The 14,535-nt window shown below is 42.8% G+C and overlaps 1 protein-coding gene across 1 annotated transcript in view; it reads right to left on the bottom strand.

Annotated features, from left to right (window-relative positions):
• Positions 1-7,008, bottom strand: part of ADAM12 (ADAM metallopeptidase domain 12) — a 354,171-nt gene extending 347,163 nt beyond the window's left edge. Inside the window, exon 1 of the mRNA XM_060286736.1 lies at positions 6,729-7,008. Within this exon, the coding sequence (XP_060142719.1) occupies positions 6,729-7,008 (280 nt within the window). The remainder of the gene's footprint in view (positions 1-6,728) is intronic.
• Positions 7,009-14,535: the final 7,527 nt, after the last annotated feature.

Below are 14,535 nucleotides of genomic sequence, written 5' to 3'. Positions count from 1 at the left end.
CCCACCTCCTAGACTAATGGAAATAAAAACAAAAATAAACAAATGGGACCTAATGAAACTTAAAAGCTTTTGCACAGCAAAGGAAACTATAAATAAGATGAAAAGACAACCCTCAGAATGGGAACAAATATTTGCAAATGCATCAATGGACAAAGGATTAATCTCCAAAATATATAAGCAGCTCATGAAGCTCAATATTAAAAAAACAAACAACCCAATCCAAAAATGGGCAGAAGACCTAAATAGACATTTCTCCAAAGAAGACATACAGATGGCCAAGAGGCACATGAAAAGCTACTCAACATCACTAATTAATAGAGAAATGCAAATCAAAACTACAATGAGGTATCATCTCGCACCAGTTAGAATGGGCATCATCAGAAAATCTACAAACAACAAATGCTGTAGAGGGTGTGGAGAAAAGGGAATCCTTTGTACTGTTGGTGGGAATGTAAATTGATACAGCCACTATGGAGAACAGTATGGAGGTTCCTTATAAAAACTAAAAATAGAATTACCATATGACCCAGCAATCTCACTACTGGGCATATACCCAGAGAAAACCATAATTCAAAAAGACACATGCACCCCTATGTTCAATGCAGCACTATGTGCAATAGCCAGATCATGGAAGCAACCTAAATGCCCATCTACAGACGAATGGATAAAGATGTGGTACATATATACAATGGACTATTACTCAGCCATTAAAGGAAAGAAATTGGGTCATTTGTAGAGACGTGGATGGATGTAGAGACTGTCATACAGAGTGAAATAAGTCAGAAATAGAAAAACAAATATCGTACCTTAATGCATGTATGTAGAATGCAGAAAAATGGTACAGATGGATCGGTTTGCAAGGCAGAAATAGAGACACAGATGTAGAGGACAAATGTGGACACCAAGGGGAGAAACGTGGGGGTGTGTGGTGGTGGTGGGATGAATTGGGAGATTGGGATTGACATGTATACACTAATATGTATAAAATGGATAACTAATAAGAACCTGCTGTATAAAAAATAAATTAATTTAATTAAATTTAAAAAAAGAAGACATGCAGATAGCCATAAAGCACATGAAAAGATGCTCAACATCACTAATTATTAGAGAAATACAAATCAGAACTACAATGAGGAATCACCTCACACCAGTCAGAATGGCCATCATCAAAAAATCTACAAATAATAAATGCTGGAGAGGGTGTGGAGAAAAGGGAACCCTCCTACACTATTGGTGGGAATGTAAATTGGTACAGCCACTAGGGAGAACAGTGTGGAGGTTCCTTGAAAACGTAAAAATAGAGCTACCATATGATCCATCTGTCCCACTCCTGAGCATATATCCAGAGAAAACCATAATTCGAAGAGATACATGCACCCCTAATGTTCATTGCTGTACTATTTACAATATCCAGGACGTGGAAGCAACCTAAATGTCCATCAATGATGAATGGATAAAGAAGATGTGGTATGTATACATAATGGAATATTACTTAGCCATTAAAAAGAACAAAATAATGCCATTTGCAGTGACGTGGATGGACCTAGAGATGGTCATACTGAGTGAAGTAAGTCAGACAGAGAAAGACAAATATCATATGATATCGCTTATATGCGGAATCTAAAAAAATGACACAAATGAACTTATTTGTAAGACAGAAATAGAGTCACAGATGTAGAAAACAAATTTATGGTTACCAAGGGGGGTGGATAAATTGGGGGATTGGGATTGACATGTACACACTACTATATATAAAATAACTAATAAGAACCTACTGTATAGCACAGGGAACTCTACTCAATACTCTGTAATGACCTATATTGGAAAATAATCTAAAAAAGAGTGTATATATGTATATGTATAACCGATTCACTTTGCTGTACAGCCGAAACTCACACAACATTCTAAATCAACTATACTCCAATAAAAAAATTGATTAACAAAATAAAAGAATTTTCCAGCAGTTGCCTCTCAGTAACACCCAGCTCTGTTCTGACCTATTCCTACAGACAAGAGAACTGGCCAATCCTTTGCTGGCCAACAAGTATCTTTTGAGAGCAGGTACATTGGTAGGCTGAGTGTGAGTGCCCTGGTTTAAAATTCACACGAAGGATGCATTCATTATTCTAAATGGACTTTCCATTCTCTGTAAAATTAGCACTGATATGTGCCGCCCTCAAGTGCTACCCTCGTGAGAGGGCTGCTGACGACACCGGGGGCTGGTCCTGTCTCTTCCTGTTTCAGCTTCTGGCCACACAGTATGGCACAGGTGACTCAGCAAGAGCAGGGTACAATTCTCTGTTGCTTCCCTGAACTGATGGACGTGGTCGAGGGGGTAGGAAGTGGCCAGGGCTCCCTCCCACCCTTGCTGGATCTGAACTGTGACTGCTTCCCATTTATTCAACAATGACCAGGCCCTGGCAGGATGACGACTCAGTAGACAATTATTATGAGGAAAAAGCCCTCTAAAAAATATATGACCGGGCCTTCCCTGGTAGCACAGTGGTTGAGAGTCCGCCTGACGATGCAGGGGACACGGGTTCGTGCCCCAGTCCGGGAAGATCCCAGATGCCGCGGAGCGGCTGGGCCCGTGAGCCATGGCCGTGAGCCTGCGCGTCCGCAGCCTGTGCTCCGCAATGGGAGAGGCCACAACAGTGAGAGGCCCGCGTACTGCAAATAAAAAAATAAATAAATAAATAAAAAATTAAAAATATACGACCATTGGTAAAGGAAAAAACATATTTCTTTGTTGTTTCAACGTGCATTTATTCATCACTGAGGTTGAACTTTTTCACTTTTTTTTTTTTTTTTTGGCTGCACAGCACATGGGATCTTCATTCCCGACCACGGATTGAACCCATGCCCCCTGCATTGGAAGTGTGGAGTCTTAACCACTAGACCACCAGGGAAGTCCCTCACATTTTTATCAGATATTTTCTTTTCTTAGTTTGAGGATTATTTGCTCATATATATTTTTTTATTCTTTTCCATTATGGTTTATTACAGGATATTGAATATAGTTCCCTGTGCTATACAGTAGGACCTTGTTGGTTATCAGTTCTATACTGCCCATTTTTAATGGGTCTAATTTGTTCTAATTTATGCATGTGAAACTACGAGTTAAGAATATTAAGCAGGCTTACTTCTAAAACAAACAAACAAACAACTGCTGAGTCAATCAGAATCCTCCCCTAAGAGTAGAGGCTGGCTGTCACACACCCAGTGGGGATTTGTCTTCTGCTGTTCAGCGTGGTGTGTTGGCAGGTGGTGTCGGATAAAAGCCAACAGCATTTCAGGGTTCCATGTGAATCAACGCCAGTTCAAGCTCTGCCTTTCACCAAAGTTGGGACCTTTCTAATGTGTACAATGGAGTACACAGTACTGCAGCCCTGGAACATCTGAGAAAATTCAAGGAGATGGCTTGTGGAAACACCCAGTACAGGGTAGCCCTCAATGAGGAGCAGCCATTACAGAGGGAAGGAAGGAGGGAGGGAAACCTTTTCCAAGTGTCGTTTTCCTGGTAGCTTTCACGCTGGGCGTTCTTTCCGGAGATTAAACTTGACTCTGCCCTCAAGGAGCAGAAAGTCTCGTGAAGAAAAGGATAAACATCTTTAAGAGCAACCAGAGTTGAACTAGAAAACAAAATGTAGTTGAGATGGTCCAGGAAGTGTCCACCACAGGGGTGCCAATTATACCAGGCCTTGGAGAGGCAGGATTTGGGCACTCACGCATGGGGGGAAGGGGTATGAAGAGGACAAGTGAGGGAAAAAGAAGGCTTCTTAGACTTACATCCCAGGTCCATCTACACAACACAGAAACAAACAGCAAGGAGTGCAAATGGATGTATACGAGGAGAAAAAAGGTAACGGCTCAGCTCGGTGCTCTGTGACCACTTAGAGGGGTGGGATAGTGAGGGTGGGAGGGAGACGCAAGAGGGAGGGGATACGGCGATACATGTATGTGTATAGCTGATTCACTTTGTTATAAAGCAGAAACTAACACACCATTGTAAAGCAATTATACTCCAATAAAGATGTTAAAAAAAAAAGGTAATGGCCTGACTCCAATCAGAAGTGCAATAGATGTGATCTACTCCTGGTCTGCTCTCAGACTTTGCTCAAATAGAACATTCGTTTTCATTATATGAAGAGCTGGACTGAGACCTCCTCCACCTCCAGCCTTCATCACTGAGTAATTTTCTTTGATGGTCACTGTTTATGACAGTGAATAATAAACTGGGATCTATGTCAAGTTGCCAGATGTAGCAAACAAAAATCTGACCTCCAGTTCATTCTGAATTTCAGATAACCAACAAATGATTTTGTAGTCTAAGTATGTTCCATGCACTATTGGGGACCTACTTATGCTGAAAAATTATTCAATGTTTATCTGAAATTCAGACTGAACTAGGAGTCCCCTGTTTCATCAGGTAGTGCTAGATTTAGGCTTCCTTGAATGGTTCACTGGCCCCAAAGCCAAAAACTTTCAACCAGTTCTCAGGAACATGTTCTAGTTTCAAAATTTGAAGTTGACATGCAAATACCAGAAACATAATTATTCTCCATCAATTCAGGGTGTATGACAATATTTTCTACAGCACAGAATTTGAAACCAAACAACCTAGTGACGTATTTTAAAGGAGGAAAAGAGATCTTAAGTTCACTCGAGAACACACCCCTTAAGTAACGGTATCCTCGTAATCTCCCGACCTGTCTAACGCAACTGCTAGAAGACAAAGTCTATACAAAATAAAGAGTTTCATTCGAGGGTCCACATGACTCCATCTGCCACCAAAGCACGTGTCTGGCACGGACTGAAAGCCAAAAGCAGTCTAACGAATATTTCAAAACTGAGTTTATATCTTTCTAACACATGGTTCATATACAGACGGAATACCTAGAGAGCTCTGCAGTTCTCAAATAATATCCTGGCTAAAGTACAAATGATATCTGCAGCAGACCACAATACCAAAATTATCTTCTTTTTAAACATGTCAAAGAGAGCTAAGTTGAGGAGCAGGCCACTGCTCAGAGATGCCTGTTTTAGTATGCAACTGTTAGAAGAGCCTAGAGCCCAAACAGACCCAAGACCCACTAGAAGCCAAACATTTGCATAATGCCGGAAACGAAGAGGATACTGCTCTCAAAAACTCCAGCTTTAGAATGAAACTATCAAGGGTGGCAACTCGCTTTTTTTTTTTTTTTTTTGTGGTACGCGGGCCTCTCACTGTTGTGGCCCCTCCCGTTGCGGAGCACAGGCTCCAGACGCGCAGGCTCAGCGGCCATGGCTCATGGGCCCAGCCGCCCGCGGCATGTGGGATCTTCCCGGACCGGGGCACGAACCCGTGTCCCCTGCATCGGCAGGCGGACTCTCAACCACTGTGCCACCAGGGAAGCCCACAACTCACATTTTAATAAAGGTCAAAAGTTCTGAATCTCCCTTCATCTAGGAAAACCGCTTGAACATGAAATCTATAACAATGCATATACTGATATGTTCGCTTCTTCTAGTCAAAAGCAGAAAAAGCTAGCATCATGCCTTTTTTGTATGCAAGCATGCTCACTCAGGTCTACTGCACTGTTCTTCTAAGGGATTTTCCCCATAAAACAAATTTCTAGAGGAAACCCAAAAAATATTGAAAAATAGATATTTAGTTTACAGTGTCCAAAAAACACAGATTTGTAAACTTGCCTTTTTCTTTTAAAATGTTTCATTTTCCCCCCAACTGTAGACACAGCTCCAGTCTCTTAGAGAGCAGACACATTTACCACTGGCTGGCCTATGATATTCTTGTAAATATTTCAATACCTCCCTGTTCCCAAGCAGAAAATGGAAAAATTGAAACAACTCAAAGAAAGCAGGGTCCACGGGCTGGCACGCACTGTAACTCCGCTAACTCTTCCAGTGTGTCCTAAAGATTACTTTTTGTGAGCAGGGCTGGGCGGGGAGCAACGGAATTGTCACATTGATCTTCTGTGGAAATAATACAATTTATATTTTGTAACTTGACAGTATCAGCGTAAATCAGAGCCATATGGAGAGAAACTCCCCTGAAATCTCACACACACACACACACACACACACACACACACACACTCTCTCTCTCAGTCGGCAGAGTTCTCTGGAGGCCTGGAGGGCAGCAGACTTTGAGAAAGGGAGGGGGAGGGGAAAAAGGAATTCAGGGCTGGGACAGTGACAGCTGCCTGCAGGGTTGACAGTTAGACTCACTTTGTCCTTCACTGTCACCAGCATTGAAGGAAGCTTCTGCCCCAGAGCTCAACTTTGCTCATTTCTTAGAAGATTTTGTAGAGAGACCTGTGTGTATGAGCGTGTGTGGTCCTAAATGACAGTCTTGTACCAGGCGTCTCCCAGTTTACAGTTTACAACATGCTTTCCCTATATGCTATCTCACTCAACTCAACAACGCTGCAGTAGGTTGCATGGGCCCCTTTTTACCCAGGGGTGGGAATGCGGATGGCGTGGATGGGAGTGAGCCCTGGGGAGGCCAAATGCCTTGTCCGAGCTCACACCCCTGGCAGCTGGCAGAGGGTCAGCTCAAACCCCGGGCCTCACCTTGCCGTGGTCACCTGGGACCCAGAGGCACTGTGGTCTGGGCTGTTGGACGATCCCATTTAACCTTCCAGGCTTTCTTGCTCATGCTGGCCTCCCATCTGTCAGGGACACCAAACTGCCACCTCCTTCCCAGCGTGTCCAAATCAGCTGCTTACGTGAGAGGAAACAGGGCTTGGCGATGGGCAGGCTTTCAAGAGAAGCTGGGCTGTTGGCAAAGAGGCATCCAAGGACCACGGCTCTCAGGCCCTGAGGGCCAAGCTCACCTCTCCAAGCAACTGAGGCCCCCTGACTTTTCACTTCTGTCCCCTGGCTTTCTCCTCCAACTTCAGATTTCCTGCAGCCACCTGGACCTCCCCAGATGTGGTCTGGTTGTGGCTGGCACTCCTGCCAGCTCTGCCCTCTGCCAGCCCTACGCACATCAATGAGGTCTCCCATCTGACGGACAGGCTGGTTCTCTGCCTCACTGGATGTCACCTTGCTTGCTCGGGGTACAGCAGAACTCTATCCACCTGGGAAGTGGCCCAAATCCTTCCGCCAGGAGTAATTCCATCCTGCCCTGGGCCCTCGGAGTGCTGTGTCTGCTCTTCCTGACACAGAGCCTGAGCCAGGGCAGGCGGTCATCACCGGGCCGCCTGCGAGCTGGCCTCTTGAGAGAGAGACGGTGTGACTCTCCTCTATGACCACAGCCCCAGCACATCACCTTGGTCCTAGCACATGCTACACAAACACGTTGAATGGACGTGACAGAGAGAGACAAGTTCCAGACGATGTCATGTGTTGTGCATGCAAACGCTCCCTGGTTTTCATGGTCTGGGTCCAGGGTCCCGGAAGGAAATGCCAGCCTCCCCAGTGACAAGACACTGCCTCCCTCTGTGCCCTGCTTGTCCAGCCTCCTCACCTCCAGTGGGGGACACTGCGCCCCCAGAGGCTCCAGCTGGCTTCAGGTGTTGTCCACACATCCCCTGATCCCAGCCTTTAGCCTTCACCTGTCTTGGGACTCACACCCAGCGGTGGACCACGGAAAGCTCTCACAGGTCACAGGAGGCTCTGGACCCTCCCTTCCATCACCGTAACTTGGCCTTCTCCCCTCTACCAAGTTGTCTAGGATTGTCACTGAAGGAACTCAGACCTCCATTCTCTTGGGACCCAACACACATAAGGGCCCCTTGAAGGCTCAGACCCACCAGCGGGGCTGCACGCCAGATGCTCTCGGGTATAACATTAGGTCAATGGGGCGACAAGTTACTGCCCTCTGGGCGCCCTCCCAAGTCTTCTAATGGAGACAAATGCTGTTGGGTACAATGTGCCTCCAACCTCCCTTGCCCCTGGCTAACCGCCCTTCTCATGGAGAAGCAGGTCTCCTGCTCAGGGACATCAACAGGCACCACTGTTTGGAATTTAAAAGCAGTGTTTTGTTTTCCTTAGCTTGAGGTTTTATTATATTTATGACAAGTGAAACTGGCCTTCTATTTATACTATGGAAGTACAATTTTCTTCTTAAATAAATTTAAGTAAAATATGTATATTGACTTAAAGGAAAATTTAGGATAAATTAAGAAAAAAATTATGTAAGTAAACAATAGCACAGGTGATACACACAAATAACACAATCATGGACTTATGGTTGCCAAGTGGGTGGTGGTCCAGTGAGATGGACTGATTGGGAGTCTGGGGTTCGCAGGTGCAAACTATTACAGAGAGAATGGGTAAACAAAAAGGTCCTACTGTAGAGCACAGGGAACTATATTCAATATCCTGTAATGAACCACAATGGAAAAGGATATGAAAAAGAATATATATATGTATAACTGAATCACTTTGCTGTACAGCAGAAATTAACACAACATTGTAAATCAACTATACTTCAATCAGATAACTTTAAAATAAATTAATTAATTAAAAATTAAAGTCACGGAGAACTCAACACCAAACTGGGCAACTTGGCAGTGGATGGACTGCTCAGACCACAGTCGGTCAGCACTGCTATGAGCTGAATTACTTAAGAGGCCGGATAAACAAGCAGCACCCCCAAAATCAGCAGAGATGAGATCCTGAATCAGGGCTGGGTACCAGGTCGGGTATGAACCTGCCTTCCTAACAAGCTCTCGCAGGTGACTCCAATGCAGGCCATCTGGTGGACCAATGGTCTTAGAGACCCAGGGCTTTGAACCAACAGCCCCTGAACACCACCCTAAAACAGAAGCACAAAGGCTGTTTTTGCTATGGACACGTCCCTATTTGGTGATTCCCACCATGATCGAAGCAGGCTTCTCTTGACTTCTCCAGAACATCCATCCTTCATCCTTGGGACATTTGAGCATCTCCTGTGTACTGAATACAGCCCACAGAGTCAAAGGGAATCACCACACACTCTGCAGCCTTAAATGGATGCAATGCCTGATAACAGGGGATGTCTGAGACCTGAACTCTGGTATCAAGGAGCTCACAGCATCAAGAGGTCAGTATTTAACCTGCCGGCCTTTATGGAGCACCTGCCCTGTCTTGGGGTCAAGAGTCATAGGTCACTAGCCTGGCTCGGAAAGATTTCACAGTATAAGTGGAGAAGACGATGGTGTCGGACCAAGACGGTGGAGCCCCCAGGGAGGATGCCCACCCCGACGCAGAGAAAGGAACCCGTGGTGGAGGCAAGAGGGCAGGACTGTGGTCAGGAGGCTTCTGAGGGACAGAGGGGAGAGGCACCAAGAGGGGGCACGCAGGACAACACTCAGGACCGAGAAAGCCACTCGTGTAAACAGACACATGGTGAGAAAACTCGGCAGACACTGTGGTTGCATGAGACTGTCGTTTTTTTTCTATTTGATTTGCAGAGAATCTCAACCTGCTTACTAAAGAGCTGAGTTACATGAGGGGTTCTGGTCACAAAAAAAACGCAAATAAGAGATTTATGACTCTTCTAATGCTGCCCGCTGTTTGTGAGTAGACAAAGCTAATGCAATCCAGGTCTAGCCTGGCCCTGCTCATGTACCTTTGGGAAGATTTCATAATGAACCTTCCAGAGTCCCTAAAAAGAAGGGGAAACTGCCTTCTGTAACCAATTGACTGCTCTGGCACAAAGAGCTGACTGTAGGCATCCAGGTGCCCTGACTTGTGGAAACCCATTCCCCAGGGATAACGCCCCCTCCCAAGTCTACAAGATCATGTCTTAACCCTGGCCAGGGAATCATGTTTACAGCAACTTCCACAGGCCCAAAGGCAATGCCAAAGGAAGGTAGCCATTTAAATTTGATGACAGATTTTACAGACATTTCTCCAAAGAAGACATACAGGTGGCCAATAGGCACATGAAAAGATGCTCGATATTGCTAACTATTAGAGAAACACAAATCAGAACTACAATGAGGTACCACCTCACACCAGTCAGAATGGCCATCATTAAAAAGTCTACAGGGCTTCCCTGGTGGCGCAGTGGTTGAGAGTCCGCCTGCCTATGCAGGGGACACGGGTTCACGCCCCGGTCCGGGAAGATCCCTCATGCCGCGGAGCGGCTAGGCCCGTAAGCCATGGCCACTGAGCCTACACATCTGGAGCCTGTGCTCCGCAACGGGAGAGGCCACGACAGTGAGAGGCCTGCGTACCGCAAAAAAAAAAAAAAAAAAAAAAGTCTACAAATAACAAATGCTGGAGAGGGTGTAGAGAAAAAGGTAACCCTCCTGCACTGTTGTTGGGAATGTAAGTTGGTACAGCCACTATGGAAAACAGTATAAAGGTTCCCCAGAAAACTAAAACCAGAAATACTATATGATCCAGCAATCCCACTCCTGGGCACATTTTAATTAAAGACAAAACTGTAATTCAAAAAGATACATGCACCCCTTTTTTCATCGCTGTTCACTAGCACCACTAGCATCACTGTTCACAATAGCCAGGACATGGAAACAACCTAAGTGTCCATCGACAAATGAATGGATAAAGAAGATGTGGTACATATATACAATGGAATACTACTCAGCCATTAAAAAGAATGAAATAATGCCATTTGCAGCAACATAGATGCAACTAGAGATTATCATACTAAGTGAAGTAGGTCAGAAAGGGAAAGACAAATACCATATGATATCACTTATATGTGGAATCTAAAATATGCCACAGGACTTCCCTGGTGGTGCAGTGGTTAAGAATCCACCTGCCAGTGCAGGGGACACAAGTTTGATCCCTGGTCCAGGAAGATCCCACATGCCACGGAGCAACTAGGCCTGTGCGCCATAACTACTGAGCCCGCGCGCCTAGAGCCTGTGCTCCACAACAAGAAGCCACCGCAATGAGAAGCCCGCGCACCACAACAAAGGGTAGCCCCCGCTTGCTGCAACTAGAGAAAGCCTGCACACAGCAATGAAGACCCAATGCAGCCAAAAATTAATAAATAAATTAAAATAAAATGTGCCACAAATGAACTTATCTATGAAACAGAATCACAGACATAGAGAACAGACTGGTGGTTGCCAAGGGGGAGGGGGCTGGGGAAGGGATGGAGTGGGAGGTTGGGTTTAGCAGATGCAAGTTTTAATATATAGAATAGTTAAAAAACAAGGTCCTACTGTATAACACAAAGAACTATATTCAACATCCTATGATAAACCATAATGGTAAAGAATATGTTTTTAAAAAGAACGTGTGTGTGTATATATATATATATATACACACACACACACACACACGTGAATTACTTTGCCATACAGCAATAATTAACACAACATTGAAAATCAACTATACTTCAATAAAAAAATTAATTTAATTTGATGACAGATTTTAAATAACTTTTATACTAATAACAAAACTTTTTTAAAAGTGAAAGATATTTGCATGTATTTACTTAGCTTACTTTCCCATTGATACTCCATCTATGCCTCCACAAAATCCTGCTCCTTTACTTGTTTGGCATCTATCTTTGGACAGTCCTTTGACCTTCTCAGCCTTACCTTTCTTATCTGAAAAATGACAGATTTACAGTTTGTCACCCTGGCTTCTTGGAGTTCCAAGGATGTAGTACAGGGTGCTGGGAGTTATTTTTATGAAAATAAAAGCCCCAGAATGCATCCCACGATAATGCTGGTTTGTCTATTGCAATCGGTTCCCTGAAAACCTTGGCTTTCAGATAACTCAATAACTTCCTCCTCTGCTCTGGAAGGAAGGGCGAGGGAGGATTTGGAAGTAACTGCACGTGGTGTCTGGGATGCAGTAGATGCTCAATAAACATTCATGTAGTGAATGATGAAAAAGGTCAGTAATCACAGAACTGGGTGAGTTTCTTCCACATTCTGAAATCCCATAATTCTTTATATTCTATATACCTTACTGGCAATTATACCTACTAATGACATTTAAATTTGACTAAAATTTTCATCATTAATTTTTTAAGAGTAGGGTTTTAATGGAAACATCATGTTTAATGATGAGAAAAAAACTGGTTGGCTATTCAGAATGAAAGCTCTGTGGATGTAGTCATTGGAGAGAAAAAATATTCATGAACATCCAAGTCTTCTACTGCATCCATTTGCAAAGTGAATGCCATGGAATTGACCATGTCAAGATATCAGATATCCACTGCTAAGAAAATTTTTTTGAAAAGAGGAATACTCAAAAGAGATACTCAGTTGATGGAATTCTAAATCTATACTCATTTTTTTGTAGTGGTGGCAAAATAAGATGTGGTTTTTCACATATTTCTGTTAAAATTTGCCTCAGTCTTGGAATTTAGTAGTTCACAGAATATCTGTCCTCCAAAAGATTTATGTCAATCTTCAAACAGCAATTCTCCACAGAAACAAGAAAAAAAAAGGTAGAAAATGTCTTAACTTCTGTCTAAAGAATGCTACACATCAAAGTATATGGTGGGTGGGGGGAGCCAAAAATTTACTAGCAGGAAAAGGCATAGTTTTAAAATGCTTTTATGATTAAGAGGTATGACTATAAATGAACTAAGCATTAAACTAGGACAAAACAAAACCAAAACAATGAAACCTAAGAGGAAGGAGTTAAGAAATAAAAGCAGAAATTATTAAATTAGAAGCCAGAAATAAAAGCAGTAGATTTGATTAATAAATCCAAGTCTTAATTCTTCAGACAGACCAAATACCTATGTAAAACTCTAAGTCCAAACAAGGAGAAAGATAAATTGTAAATGAGTATAATTACAGGTACAAAATTTAAATTACCACCAAGTACTATGCATTATTTATACTAACACGTGAAGCATGAATAAATAAAGATTTTCTAGGAAAGGCTAAGTTAAAAAAAATTGGCTAAGAAATGGCAAAACCAATGACCACATAAGAAGTTGAGAAATCTGTACAAGATTTATGTTCCATATAGATGCTGGGCCCAAAGGAGAGCTTTTAAAGCCCCCAAAGGCAGATTATTCTCATATTATTTTTGCTATCCCCCAAAAATACACATGCACACCCACAGACAGGACAAAGGAAACTTTAGGATTACAGGTGGTTGCTAGAATGGCCCTAATACTTCACGGTCCCTCTATCTTCGCCCCAAGGGCCCTGTAGCTTGGGGCTGGGATATGACTTTGCCCATTTCCCTATCCCTTGATTCTGGGTTTGACTACCTGACACATAATGGAATGTTAGCAGGTAGGACCCAAGCAGAGAGTTGAAATGGGCTTTCGCATTAGGGCTTGTTCCACCTTGTTCCTCCACCTTCCTGTGAGAAGGAGCCTGGGCTAGCCTGCTGGAGGGAAGGACAGACATGTGGAGCGGAGCCCAGTCGCCCTGTGGACAGCAGACGCACAAACACACCAGCAAGCCTTGCAGAGACCAGAACTGCTCAATGTCAACCCCTGACTTGCAGACTCATGAGCCAAAGAAATCTTTTATTGTTTGAAGCCACTGACTTTGGGGCAGTTTATTAAGCAGTGTTTGTCAATACACAACTGATATAAGACCACTTTTCCTACTTAATAGAGATGTGAAAAATCTTAATTAGAACATTAGGAAATTAAATTCAGCAGCATGTTAAAAATATGATACAGAGTTGGATATGTCCCCAAAATGTAAGGAGATTTTGATATTGAGAAACCCATCAATGAATAATTATAGCTATAAGCCAATGAGTATTTATATCAGTAGATCAAAAGATTAAAAGGGAGGGAAGATGCAGTGCCTCATTAAGGGTCTAAAAGGCAGTTAGTAAATTCAAAATCCAATACTGATTTTTTTTTAAAAAATTCCTACTTGAAAACCAAAATAGAGTTTTCCTTAAAATAGTGAACTTGCATCTTAAATCTACAGTCAATATCATAATCAATGGTGAAATGCCAGGGGCCTTCACATTAAAAACCAAAACATAAGAGGGATTCCTGCTATATGCACAAGTGTTTTTAAACTGTTCTTTATGTTTGAGAGACTGCAATAAAACAATAAAAAATAATTCAGAGAAATAAATGTTTAAAAAGAGAAATTACTTATAGGTGATATGATTAGTTACCTAAGAAACCCAGGAAAATCAACTGAACATCTACTACAACCAGAAAGACATTTTAATAAACACACTAGTCCCAGAATTTATATATATAAATCAATACAAGAAAATGCCATTACTAAAATAACATTGAAAATTGGATCCCATTTAGTGACGAGAAAAGAAAAATAACTAAGGAAAAAAACACCTAAAAATGCTTAGTAAGAAATGGATGATAGTGCTGTTCATCCAAAATTTTGACTCACAACAAAGCAGTGCCATAATATGTAAATAGCTCTTCACAAGTCAATAAGAAGACAAATAGCTCAACAACAAAGTGACCAAAGGATGTGAATTACGATTCGATAAAAGAAGAATAACAAATAGTTGATAAACCTAAGGGGGGAAGTTCAACTGCATTATTAAGTATTTAAAGAGAATATCCTGCCCCCAACTCCTTTACCTGCCCCATCCTTGTTTCTGTGTGCAGGAACTTCTATTAGAGAAGTACTCCTGACCTCGCCTCCACTCCCA

Source organism: Globicephala melas, chromosome 16 (assembly GCF_963455315.2).
Source record: "Globicephala melas chromosome 16, mGloMel1.2, whole genome shotgun sequence".
Classification (NCBI taxonomy): Eukaryota; Metazoa; Chordata; class Mammalia; order Artiodactyla; family Delphinidae; genus Globicephala; species Globicephala melas.
Note: the sequence above shows the minus strand (reverse complement) of the source record. Positions and strands in the feature narration are given on the sequence as shown.